The sequence below is a fragment of the Spermophilus citellus genome, assembly GCF_964194105.1.
Source record: "Spermophilus citellus genome assembly, chromosome: 8".
In the NCBI taxonomy this organism is placed as follows: Eukaryota; Metazoa; Chordata; class Mammalia; order Rodentia; family Sciuridae; genus Spermophilus; species Spermophilus citellus.
The window spans coordinates 12,602,266-12,615,123 of NC_138189.1; the positions used below are offsets into that span (position 1 = coordinate 12,602,266).

Below are 12,858 nucleotides of genomic sequence, written 5' to 3' on the forward strand. Positions count from 1 at the left end.
CGCAGCGTGGAGGACCGAGAGCGCGCGCGGCGGCAGAGCGCCGTTGCACGAGGAGCTGGAACAAAACAAACCTCCTAAAATACATTATTTATCTAAGTTTGTTATTTCAAGGTCATTGTGATGTAGATGGAGCTGTTGTTGTATTTCAAAGACCTGAATTACAATCCCAGTGCTCACAACCAGTTTGCCCCTGATAGAAATGACTGGAACACAAAGGGTTATTGGAGCTTCAGGGATGATGGAACATGTGGTAAAGCCACATGCAAGCTTCTGAAATGTTCTTCTTTACATTCATTGTAGAGCAGCCACTGATGTGAGTCCCCAATACGAAGAAGCAAGCTGTTACTTCTATAGCATATCCCTCTGCCACCCTCTCACTCTCCACGGGTGAGATTCCCAAGACTACTGCACCTTCCTGAGGCCCCTCCAGGTTTCTGTGACCAAATAAGAAATTTTGCTGTGCCATTTATGCCCAATTTTGTTCCCTGAGGTATTGACAGAGTGGCTGTTGCCAGTCACATGTGACATTAAGCTGACACTCACGGTACCATAAAAGTCAAAATTTAGGGCTGGGGATGTGGCTCAAGTGGTAGTGCGCTCGCCTGGCATATGTGCGGCCTGGTCAGCACCACATACAAACAAAGATGTTGTGTCCGCCGAGAACTAAAAAATAAATATTAAAATTCTCTCTCTCTCTCTCTCTCTCTCTCTCTCTCTCTCTGTGAAAAAAAAATTTTTAAAAAGTCAAAATTTAAAAAGCAACAGGGGCTGGGGATGTGGCTCAAGCGGTAGCGCGCTAGCCTGGCTTGCGTGCGGCCTGGGTTCGATTCTCAGCACCACATACAAACAAAGATGTTGTGTCCGCCGAAAACTAAAAAATAAATATTAAAAAAAAATTTAAAAAATAAAAAATAAAAAGCAACAGAAGACAGGAAGTAAACAATAATTCATTCCTAGTGTCTACAGGTTAAAAGAAAAAGAGAGATCTTCATTTTTAAAAGATATATATACCCCAGCAGTATAAGGACTACTTGCTGACATATTAAACACACACACACACTTCTCTGTCACATTTCATATGACATGGAAGAAGGAGAGAGGAATGTGAAGTATCAGGGTCCACAAATAGATTCATGTTGCAATTTTACCCTTTTCAGTTTCACCCAGGGATAAATCTGTAACGCCCCAATTTACACATTTTAGTTGAAGCCTCAAGAAACCGGTTGTTTGCTGGTGTTTTTAACGGTTCTGGGGATCTGACAGCAGTGACATTTTAGAGAAAGAAATGCCAGGGCACACATCAAAGAGATCGACATTTGATACTGTGCCCTGTTGGCAACGGGCAAGTGCTCATTCTTCCATTTTTGTTTTTCTTCTACCGTATGCATTTTTTTGAGACTGGCTAGCATCTCTTCATGGTCAAGTCTGCCTGGTTTTGCTGGTTATTAACTCCCCCCCATCACTAGGAGGTCCAAACGAGGGTTGTTTAAATACTTGAACGGAGGAACAATTAAACCCTCTGCTGAAATACTAGTCTGGTAGAGAGATAGGGTTACACCCCTCAGTAACACACTCCACTGCACCCAGGAAGACGGTCTGCATGTGGTTGTAACAGCATGGACTGAGGAGGACGAAGGGATGGACTCAAAATCTTGAAATGGTGTCCAGAAGATGTCAACAACCTCAGCTGTCACTGGGATGACCTGCACCCTCCAGCATGCCTGGATGGTTCAAAAAGGCATGGTACGGGCTGGCCTCTTTCCTCAGCTTCTCCTCCTTCCTGCTGATCATCGTCGCCCTGGCGGTGCCCCACTGGCTGAGTGGGAAAATCCTGTGTCAGACTGGAGTGGATCTGGTCAACGCCACGGATCCAGAGCTCATCAAGTTCATTGGGGACATTTACTACGGGCTCTTCAGAGGGTGTAAGGTGCGGCAGTGCGGTCTCGGGGGCCGCCGGTCCCAATTCACCAGTGAGTATATTGGGGGCATAAAAACTGACTTAGATGCTTGTTATTTCTTTTCATTTGCGAGGATGCTCATGTGTGCATGTGGAATTTGACTGATGTCTCAGTCTCGGGGGTAATGTCAAAGCCTGCCGTGAGCCAGAGGTTCTCATTCAGTACCAGAAAGAGACTCGCTTTCTTCCTTTTTTTTTTTTTTAATAGAGGCATAGAGAAACATTACAAATAGGAATTTGCATATTTTTGTAGTTTATCTCTACTAATAATGCCAATTAAATTTTTAATATTCAATATTAAAATATTCGGTCAAAAACATGGGTCAAACATTCCATCAAAGGCTTCGCCTGGCCTGTCTTTTTTAAGCCTTACAACCAACTTATAAAGAAAGAATCATTAATATGTCTATTCTGCAGAGGAGTATTCTGAGGCTTGGAGAGTTGCATACCTGGCCTGAAGTCATTCAGCCAGGAAACAGCAGAACCAGAGGCCAAAAGCATGTCACATGACTCTGGTGTCCTCGACAATTACTTGCGGGTGTAGACCCTCTGCAGAAATGAGCCTTGAGGAAATGTGGCAACTGCTTCCACGTCAGTGTATATCAAAGCTTCCCAGCCTCAGAAAAAAAGCAAGGGGCCTCTGCACATGGATTATGGGATCAGACTCCCCGGGTTTGTGGCACAGTGGCTGTTTACTGGTGGGGACACCCAGGCAGGGCGCTTGACGGCTCACAGGGAACGTGAGCAGACGCTGACACTGGCCTGAGTTCAGCCTGGGATCAGAGCCACCCAGGATGTCAACAAAGCAGTCCTCTAAGTCATGAAGCCAGGAATCTAATCTGGCTTCAGAACTGTCCTCCAGGAAGGAAAACCAAAAAAAGACAATATTCTATAAACCTTTAGAATCCAAAAATTAGATTGCCGATGAGAATGACGACCCACAAAACCATCATTAATCGGCCCTGTGCTGATGCACGAGCATCAGGAACTTTATTTAGTGCAGGATTGTCACAGTGTTTAGAAACCTGGCCAGGGCACATAAGCTACCCTGTGTAAAGAGGAAAAGCTGGCAACACTGACTATTGTAATACAAATTGCTGTCCTTTAGATACATGAAGAAAAGACATGTTTCTTATGTTTAGTTAGGAAACATCTCTGAGCATATTTTTATTTACTCAGCAATTAAATTGGACCCGGACATGGGAAAAAGAGATCCATTAAAAATATAACCTAAAACCAGATAGGGCAGTGCACACCTATAATCCCAGCTACTTGGCAGACTGAGGCAGGAGAATTGCAAGTTCAAGGCCAGCCTTGGTAACTTAGTGAGACCCACTCTCTAAATAAAATAAAAATGGCTCTGGACATCGCTCAGTGATAGAGCACTTGCCTAGTATGCTCAAGACCCTGGATTCGACTCCAGTATGAATCGTAACCTAAAAGGTTTATAAATACAAAGAAATTAGAATAAAGAAAGTGTTTTGTTTTTTGTTTTTTTTTTTTAAAGAGAGAGTGAGAGAGGAGAGAGAGAGAGAGGAGAGAGAGAGAGAGAGAGAGAATTTTTAATATTTATTTTTTAGTTCTCGGCGGACACAACATCTTTGTTTGTATGTGGTGCTGAGGATCGAACCCGGGCCGCACGCATGCCAGGCGAGCGCGCTACCGCTTGAGCCACATCCCCAGCCCAAGAAAGTGTTAAAAGGGGACCATGAAAATTTTATGCTGTACTTGATTCTAAACTGCATCCCCTAGCTGCAAAGGATGCCATTGGGACCATCAGTGAAACTGGAATAGATGTGATCAACTGGGCCTCACGTGCCATTGGGGTCTTAAAGATAAGACCCCACCGTTCCAGGCCACAGAAATTCAAACTGCCTCAGTTACAAGCCATAGTGCTCATTTATGAGCACTTGCTGTTTGCTCTCTGGAGGAACTCAAATCAATGTTCCCTTCCGAGCTGTCTCTTCCTTCTCAGAGAGACAGACACCCTTGGGCCTCAGGCCTCTGGGTTCCTCTAACAGGGTCTGGTCCCTAAGGCATCCAAACTGAAGGAGATGCACAAGGGATGCTATTTATCTCTAGCTGCGAGTATCATGAGCATTGCAGCTACTGAGAATGTCTGGTTTCCTGCTGCCCCCGGGCCTCCCAGAGGAGGGGGCTTTCAAGGTTGGAAGTGATTCTCTTTGAAATCTTTCATGGGAGCCTGGGGCAGGCTCCTCCTGTGATTAGCTGACTTTACCTCTGCACTTCAGGGACACTGCCTACATTATCATGTCCTCTGGCGCAAATCTAGTTTCCTTTAGATTTACAGCCCTTTATTCCAGCACAATGTAGCCCTGAGGCAGCTGCGGGGTGTATTAGACTCTCCCGCCTCTGACTTGAAGTCAGGATTTACCAACCTCTGCCACTTAATGTTGATCTGTGGAAAAATATCCCTGTTTACAAGGCCTTGCACAGATCAGGGAAGAGGAGTCTGTGAAAGCGCTCTGTAAGCTGTGATCAGGGAGTTTTTACTGGGTCTCATTTACAAACAGCGTCCTTTCTCACCATCACAGAGGTCTCCCAGGAACCGCCCAAGAGAAACACTTCCCCACCCATCACAGGGAAAACCCAGTTACTATTCATCACAAAAGGTGAAGGTCTTCCTTTATACCTAGACCTTCTGAAATCAAAACAAGTTAACCTGCTCTTGGGTGGCTAGGGAAAGAAAGAGAGAAACATTAACAGTGTCCACACATTCAACTGTGTTAAGGATTTCCAGACCAGATGCTGATAGGAAGCCAGGGACAGGTCAATCGGACAAGTGGCCCCCCTCCAGGACCTCACAGAGGAAGTGTGAACGAGGCACAGGGCACCCTGGGATCTCAAGCTTTTTTCTGAGATTCATTTCCTTCCATCTTGGTGCACTAGAAGAAAGACTTTAGCATGCTCATTTTGTGAAGAAAATTAACTGAGGATCAAAGAAATCGATACATGAAATAATTTCTGTAACAGCACTTAACATAATAGGTGTGCTGTGGTTTTTAGTTCTTGAGTTACCTCCCTTCTTCCTACCCCTGAAGTGTTTCTCCAGCAGCCAAGAGGTTGCTTATTTGCCTTGCTGGGACTAAATAGGCTGTCACACTTCACTGGGATCAGGAGCAGACAAATTATCTGAACTTTAGGTACTGATAGAATGATTAATTGATTCTGGCATTCAAGCGAGCCAACTGTAATACGTACAAAATAAGAACATATATTCCAATGCAAAATAAAACCTCTCGAATTCAAGCTACGCTATTATTAACATTGTCAACCTTTATTTATCCAAGTTTCCTGACTTTTCAGTGATGAGCTCTACAGCAGAATAATTTAGGCAGCCCTTGCTGGCTGTGTGTGTGCCCTTGGCAAAGCTACTTAACTTCCCTGAGCTTCAATTTCCTCATCTGTAACAGTGAGAGAGAGGGTAGCCATGCTCAGTAAAAAGAAAATGTGTATTCAGTGCCTGCACCATTTGCACCTGATTGAGGTAGCTGTTGTCATTTATGACTGTGGATCTTCTGTGTTTATGTCATGCATTGCAAGCTGGAAAGTTAAATTTCAGAGTTTACCCAAAACTCATAGAAATGGGACAGACACAAAGGCAAGTGAACAGCAGCTTTCGGGGGGCAGCACTTGGGACAGGAACACAGGTCGAGTCACCCTCAAAGACAGATGGAAAGAACAGATGCCCTGAAACTCCAGAGGAGAGACTCAGTTTCCACCTAGTGACACATGGAAAATAAGTAAGCTTTCAAGACACCGGGACATCTGAGCCCAGGCATGTGGCACGTGAGTGAATGTGGGCATTAGATGAGATTCACCCTTTGCCAATGAAGAACTGTTTTTAAATATAATTAATACACTTCCTATGATGGAGGCCCAAGTTTAGGCTCTCTCTCTCCCTCTCCCCATCCCTCCATATGTCCAAAATCCCCTCCCTCATCATCTAATATGCTTACTTCTCAGTATTTTAGTAAATTAATATGGATATGGGCTGGGATCATCATGTGTATGATTAGTTTTTTTTTTTTTAAGCTATATCGCATGGTTGTTCCTTAATTTATTAAATCAGTCTCCCGTGGATTCACACGTTGGTTTCTCTCCCGTCTTTTGCTGTTGTGATGAACATCCCACCTCTGCTGCTTTAAGCACCTGTAGAAAGTGTGCCTGGAAAATAAATTCCTGGAAGTGAAATTGCTTTAACAGATGCTGCCAAATTGCCCTCTTACTGGGTTGGAAAATCAACATCCCTACAGCATTTGAGAGCAGGGAGAATTAGCAAATATTTTATACGTGGCCACCTCACAGGTGACTCTTCTCTGTGGGAAGGATTTGGTGAGGATTGATTACTAAGCAGGTCGTATATCCTAAGGATTGCATGATCAAGAAGGGGACAACAGAACAATTAGGTAATCAAGTGTAAGCGACCATTTTAGGAATAAAAAGAGCCTGAGGAGTTGAAAGGGTGAAAAAATAAAATCTAAAGGAAGGCAGGTAGAGGGAAGGAAGATGCCTTAGAAAGACAAACTCCCTGAAAGGAGCTCAGCTTCCCAGGTCGAGTTTCCCAGGTCAGTGAGACAACAATACACGGAAACACAAAACGGAAAGAAAGTTCAATCAGAACTAAGGACGCAAGCCGCAAGCCCGGAGTTCAGACCCTGCAGGTAGAAAGGACGTCGTAAGGAGAGCACAAAGCCTTGGTTCTCAGGCTTGGCTAATGGCAGCCTTGGTGAATAAGGGGAGGCAGGCGGCCAGCAAGGGTGGAAGGAGTGAGAGTTAGAACCAGGAAGGCCTTGGGTCTTGGCCCCTGAAGGGATGGGGCTGGGGAGGGCTGGTCAGTTGAATCAGAGGCTCCCCCAGGAGGTACTCAGCTGAAACCCTGGAATGGTTGCAGAGAAATAGGCATGCTCAGGAGTCCTTTCACTGTCCTTTATAATTAGTAAAAGCTGACTTGGATTTCTTTATATCACATAGTACTCAGTCTAAAACCCTGTGTAGACTTTAGAGACACATTGCCAAGACAGGAACCTTCGTGTCTCTGAGCCTGTGGGTAAAGGAGTTGGTAAGATCATCTTCATTTCATTACCACGAGGACTGAATGAGGTGATGGGTACAAAATGCTCAGCCGGTGACTTTGCTCAGCCAAAGCTGATCACCCTCAACTCATAGGCAATCATCACTCTCCATTATACCGATGAAGAAACTGAGGTTCTGAGAAGCCACATGACCCTCCCAAGTCAGAGGGTAAAAGTGACAACAGCGCCCACTGCTGCCATTGTTGGGAAGCTGTCCTCCCAGGCAACCTTTGATGGAGTAAGTACTGGTGGCACATAGACAGGAAACAAATCGAAAGGAATCTCTCACTAAACCACCCTGCCACACTTGTACAGAGAATTCATATTTTCATAAAATATTGTGCAACACAAGGATTAAGTGTCCTTCGTCCTTGGGGGCAATGAGATCCACCTTGCCCTGGGGTGGGCTCATGTGCCTCCGGGCACAGCAGGTCTCAGAGCTGCAAGGTCAGGGATGTTGTGGTCACTCCAAGGAAGAGAAGATTGCTGGTCACCTGACATCTGGGGACTTGGGGGGCCAGGGTTTCACCCAGGAAGCCCCTGTTCTGGAAAACCCAGCACGAGCCATCTTCTCGGTCAAAGCCAGGTGGGAGGCAGCTTGGGCTTTCTGAAAGGCACCAAGCTCCGACTGAAATACCAGCTGTGTCCTCTCCCCCCAGTCTTCCCGCACCTGGTGAAGGAGCTCAACACGGGCCTCCACGTGACGATTCTGCTGCTCCTCTTCCTGGCCTTGGCCCTGGCTCTGGTCAGCACGGGCTTTGCTGTCCTCAACATGGTCCAGGTCCCCTACCGGGCGGTCAACGGCCCTGGAGGCATCTGCCTGTGGAATGTCCTGGCAGGTAAGATGTCCCGTGGGGATAGAAATTCAGGTCCACACCATCATCAGGCGGGCTCCACGTGGCTGGGCGAAAGAGTGGAGGAATTTAAATGTCCACCTTCAACCTTTAGCTGTCACTCCGTGGCCAGGAAATGCCCTCTTTACTAAAAGTCCCCGAGGCTTTCAAAATAAAGGACCGTGTTGTTAGAATAGTCTTCACTTAGAGCAGTGAGGAGAGGTCAGGGTGAAGGGGAAGAGCTGGGGACAGGAGAGGTGGGCATGGTGAGGGGTCAGAAGGTGGCCACCGCTGCAGCTGGGGCTAGAAGCAGCCAGCACAATGACAGCAGAGAGGGCCATGGGAGCACCAGAGCCATCTGTGAAAAGCTGTTCCTTCCAGGTTCCAGGCAGAGAAAGGAGCAGTAAGTGCCAGTGTCTAGGGCACCCGCCCCCAGGACACCCCCCTCTCCTCCTCAGACACCTTCTCCGTTCCATGCCCTGATGCTAGATGCCGATCGCGGAGCCTCCTCTAAGTGCCAGGCATGGGCCTGGGGATTTCCCATACCTTATTTAAGTCTCAGAATCCCCATGAGGAGGTTTGTCAGACCCGTATTTACCAATGAAGAGTCAGAGAAGTTAAAAGGTCACACAGCGATGAGTAGGAGGAGTGGCATTGCAACCCAAGATGACTGATTCTAAGTCCTTTGACTTTTCGTTGATAAGTGGTCTTATTCCCAAACCAAAAACTTTCCCAAAACAACAGCGTGTGTGTTTGTGGGAGTGTGTGTGGATCTATTGATACACAGAAATTGATCCACATTTAATTATGCCCTTAACAAATCATCTGTAATGAAAGTAACAAAGTCCCTCAAAACAAGGGCTAATAAAACCATTACAGCAATAACCCCTCACCACCTTCACTTAAGACAAAGTGACCATCAAGTATAATGTATTATTTTACCATATATTATAATGCAGTATCAAGAATCAATTATTAGGGCTGGGGATATAACTCAGTTGGTACAGTGCTTGATTCACATGTACAAGGCCCTGGGTTCAGTCCCCAGCACCACAAAAAAAAAAATCAATAATTTTGTATTTTCCTATCCTTCAGATGCTGACTCCCTGTAGAATTATCTGTGCACATGCTTACCCACGTCTAGACCTAAGGTATCCTGTTCCTCTCTGTATGCACCCTCAGAGCGGCTGGCATATAAAAAGTTCTCAATCCTGCTTACTAAATAAATGATTATCTCTGTCAATTTCCCTCCTCAAAGAGATGGGACTCTCAAAATCTACTGATGAGAGTAAAAAAAGCAAGCAGTTGGACAAAACTGTAGTGTCCAAAGCCATAAAAACATGGACAGCCTTTGAACAACTCCACATGGGGTTTTGTGCTAAGGAAATAACAGAACAAGATCACAAGATGTACATAAAATGATGTTTACTGCAACGACTTATAATATCAAAACTGGAAGCCATCTGGATTTCCAGAAATAAGGTCATATTTAAACAAATTAAAGTGTGTGTCCAGAATAAAACACTCTGCACCTATTTCAAAATTGTACTGCAACAGGACATTTAACAATATGGAAAAATGTTCAAGTGAAGGGAAAAAATTCATTCAAATTTAAAATTCAAGTAAGAGCACCATAATATCAATTGTATGAAGGGGAAAGAAACGTGGCCAAATATACTAATGTGTTCAAAGTGTTTATTCCTGGTTTTTAGGATAAAAGTAAATCTGTGTTTTCCATGATGACAGATGTCACTGGTGACCAGATTCTCTCCTTGGTGAGGATGTAATAACCTCATAAAAGCATAATAAATGCATTTTTGAAAATATTAATTTAAATCAGAACAGGGAAGGAGATATACCCAGTGGGAGACAGAGAGGAAAAGACAGAGACCCAAGAACATCAAAGTTCCAAGCAAGTGATAAGGAGGTAAATGAGGTTGGGAATTCTGGATTTTTCCCTCCCTATTTTCCCCCTTCTACAGCCTTCAGCAGCTGAGAACCTAACAGTTCAGTCAGGTGAAACCCACCTGCAGAATCACCTCCCCAGCTCCTCCCACCAGCCCTCAGCTCCATACAGAAATCCAGATGTTCAGAGGCCGAACTTCTCCAGATGATCCCTGAGAAAGAATGGTGCTGGGAGAGGGAGGGAGTTAGAGAAGGATTCACAGTCGATCCAACACAAGGCTTATGCTCCTTCTCACATGGGCCACCTGTCACCTTCAGCTGGGTGGGTTTGCTGCCGCTTTGTTAAAACAAATTAAAATTTGTGTTGTGTTTTAGACCTAAAGCAAGTTTGTTACCCACGGCACAGAAATGCCACTTCACACAGAGTCCTTATTACTTCGAGGAGCAGTGGTGACTGATGACTCAGGGCGGGTTTTGGGTTTCAGGTGGAGTGGTGGCCTTGGCCATCGCCAGCTTCGTGGCCGCAGTGAGATTTCACCACCTGACCGAGCGAGTCGCCAACTTCCAGGAGAAGCTCTTCCAGTTCGTCGTGGTGGAGGAGCGGTACGAAGAGTCCTTCTGGATCTGCGTGGCCAGTGCGTCAGCCCATGCGGCCAACTTGGTTGTGGTGGCCATCAGTCAAATTCCCCTGCCCGAGATCAAGACCAAAATTGAAGAGGCCACAGTCACTGCTGAGGACATCTTGTACTGACGGCCCCCTCCTGCTCACGCCCTTCCTAAATCGGTCCCCCAGTGGGAGGGGGACCTCAGGTTTTGCAGTCTTCCCGTACTGTAGTGTCCCTGTTCTTGGTGGTAGGAAGGGTGTGGAAGGGGCAAGCTGGGGTGGAGGGCTCTAGTCCAGAGAAGTAAGGCTTCTTGGCAATCCCCCAAACACTGAGTCTCTCTCAGGCCTCTGGAGTTGGGCTTGGAGACTTGGCCACTTGCCTTCTGTGTGTGACATTGGACAATTCACTTAGTGTCTATTTTTCAATTTCCTCATCTGTAAAACTTCATAAGTTTGTTATGAGTTTTATATGAATGATGGTGTCGGGGGCAGAGCACTCTAGAAATCCAGGGTACCATATACTCCAGTAAGTGTCCATAGACCCTTGGTCCATCCCACACAGTATTTAGGGGGTGTCTGAAGAAGAATATAATAATAACATCCTGGTCTTTGAGAAACACCTAATCTTCCTACATGACAGTAATTAGCAATAATAACACTAAGAATGAAAATTACCATTTTTTGAGTGGCTACTATGTTCTGGACCCTGTTCTCAGAATTTTTGCACACATTAACTTGTTAGATCCTCTGCAAACTCGGGTGGTAGGTGCTATTGTAGCCCATTTGACAGATAAAAGAACTAAGATGTGGAGAAGCTGGGTGACTTGCTGAGGTCAGGAATTAAGTCCAGGAGGCCTGGAACCAGGATCTGTACTTTTAACCACTCTACTAACCTGTTGTGGATAGAGGAGCAATCGCAATGCACTATGATAAGTGCTGAAATCAGACAGGTATAAAGGACCCAGGAAGAAATTAGAGCTTCAGCAAGGCATGTGGCATGAAGAAAGTGTCACAGAGCCAATATCTGATCTGCACTTTAAAAGATGAGTGGACTGCTTCCAGTGGTAAAGAAGCAAGGTTGGCGAGGGGCATTGCAGCGTGCATCAGTACAGAGGATCCAAGGCACAGGCATGAAATTCCAAGAAGGGCACACAGGCACGTGAATGCTCAGTGGGATGAGAACGCTGCTCTAATTGGAGAAACCCGGTTGCTTTGCATTGGGCTTTCCTAAGAAATGCTGTGATGGTTGATTTCTTGTGTCCACTTGGCCAGGACATGGTCCCTGGATATTTGGTCAGACACTATCATCAATATTTTTCTGAAGATATCTTCTGATGAGATTCACATTTAAATCTTACCTTCCATAATGTGGGTGAGCCTCATCCAATCAGTAGAAGGCCTTAATGGAAGAAAGCCTGACCTCCTGGTGGGGCGGGGAGGACTCTGCTAGCACACTACCTTGGCACTTGAACTGTAACTCTTCCCCAAGTCCCCAGCCTATCTGCACACCCTGCAGATTCTGGACTTGCCAGCTTCCACAACCATTGAACCAACTCCTAACCACCACCCCTTTTCTCTCTCTTTCCCTATTTCTCCCTCCACCCATCCCTCTCTCCCTGTCCAGTTCCTTGGTATCTTCTAGGGATTAATTCTAAGATCTCTGTCAAATACCAAAATGCACAGATGATCAAATCCCCTATATAAAATGGCATAGTGTCTGCATGTCACCTATACAATCCTCTTATGTAAAAATCATTTATTGATCACTGGTAAAAAATGCATAAAACAATGTAAATGCTATGTAAATACTTGTTATATTGTTAAGGGAATCATGACAAGAAAAAATAGACCTGTTCATGTTAATTATCCTAGGCCTAACCATATTATTGATCCTCAGTTGGTTGAATCTGTGTATGCAGAACATGGACAGGAAGGGCCACCTGCATACACACACACACACACACACACACACACACACACATACACAAACACATGCACCCATCCTATATGGCTCCATTTCTCTGGAGAACCCTAGCTAATACAAGTACCCAACCCACCCATTGTTCTGTGACACCAGCTGGGTCGAATCCTTTTCCAGGCCCTCTGTCTTCATGCCAAATAAACATCACCTAACCCCTGCCTCCAAATAACCAATCTAAAAGGACACCTGATTTGGTGGCTTCAGGAAGTTTCCTTAACACCTCTCTGTGCTAAATGCTTATAATTCCCCGCTGGGCCCATCTGTCCCTGTCCCAGCACAGCTTCAGTATTTTTTGTGGACTAATTCAGATGGCATGTGGCTAGAAGGAAGTTCATGTGATAGGAGAGCAACAAAGGATAGCAACAGCACCATGCTGCCCGAAAACATAAAGAAATGTCAGCATCATATCCAAATGAACACAAAGTCCAGCTGATGGGTTTAAAAAAACATAAGTACACAGGAATCTAACAATAGTTTACATT

At 45.4% G+C, this 12,858-nt stretch overlaps 1 protein-coding gene across 1 annotated transcript; it reads left to right on the forward strand.

Moving 5' to 3' along the window:
- The first annotated feature begins 1,609 nt into the window (after positions 1-1,609).
- Positions 1,610-12,179, forward strand: CLRN2 (clarin 2). Its single transcript, XM_081304557.1, has 3 exons — positions 1,610-1,970; positions 7,713-7,892; positions 10,277-12,179. Exons 1-3 carry the CDS (start codon positions 1,718-1,720, stop codon positions 10,540-10,542), a joined length of 699 nt encoding a protein of 232 aa, XP_081160683.1. The 5' UTR covers positions 1,610-1,717; the 3' UTR covers positions 10,543-12,179.
- The last annotated feature ends 679 nt before the right edge of the window (positions 12,180-12,858 follow it).

Excerpts from the sequence above, each read along its gene's own strand:
- CLRN2 (XM_081304557.1), top strand. The coding sequence starts at position 1,718 with ATGCCTGGATGGTTCAAAAAGGCATGGTACGGGCTGGCCTCTTTCCTC. Across the intron at positions 1,971-7,712 it reads CCGCCGGTCCCAATTCACCA|TCTTCCCGCACCTGGTGAAG; the intron begins GTGAGTATATTG and ends CTCTCCCCCCAG. Across the intron at positions 7,893-10,276 it reads CCTGTGGAATGTCCTGGCAG|GTGGAGTGGTGGCCTTGGCC; the intron begins GTAAGATGTCCC and ends TTTGGGTTTCAG.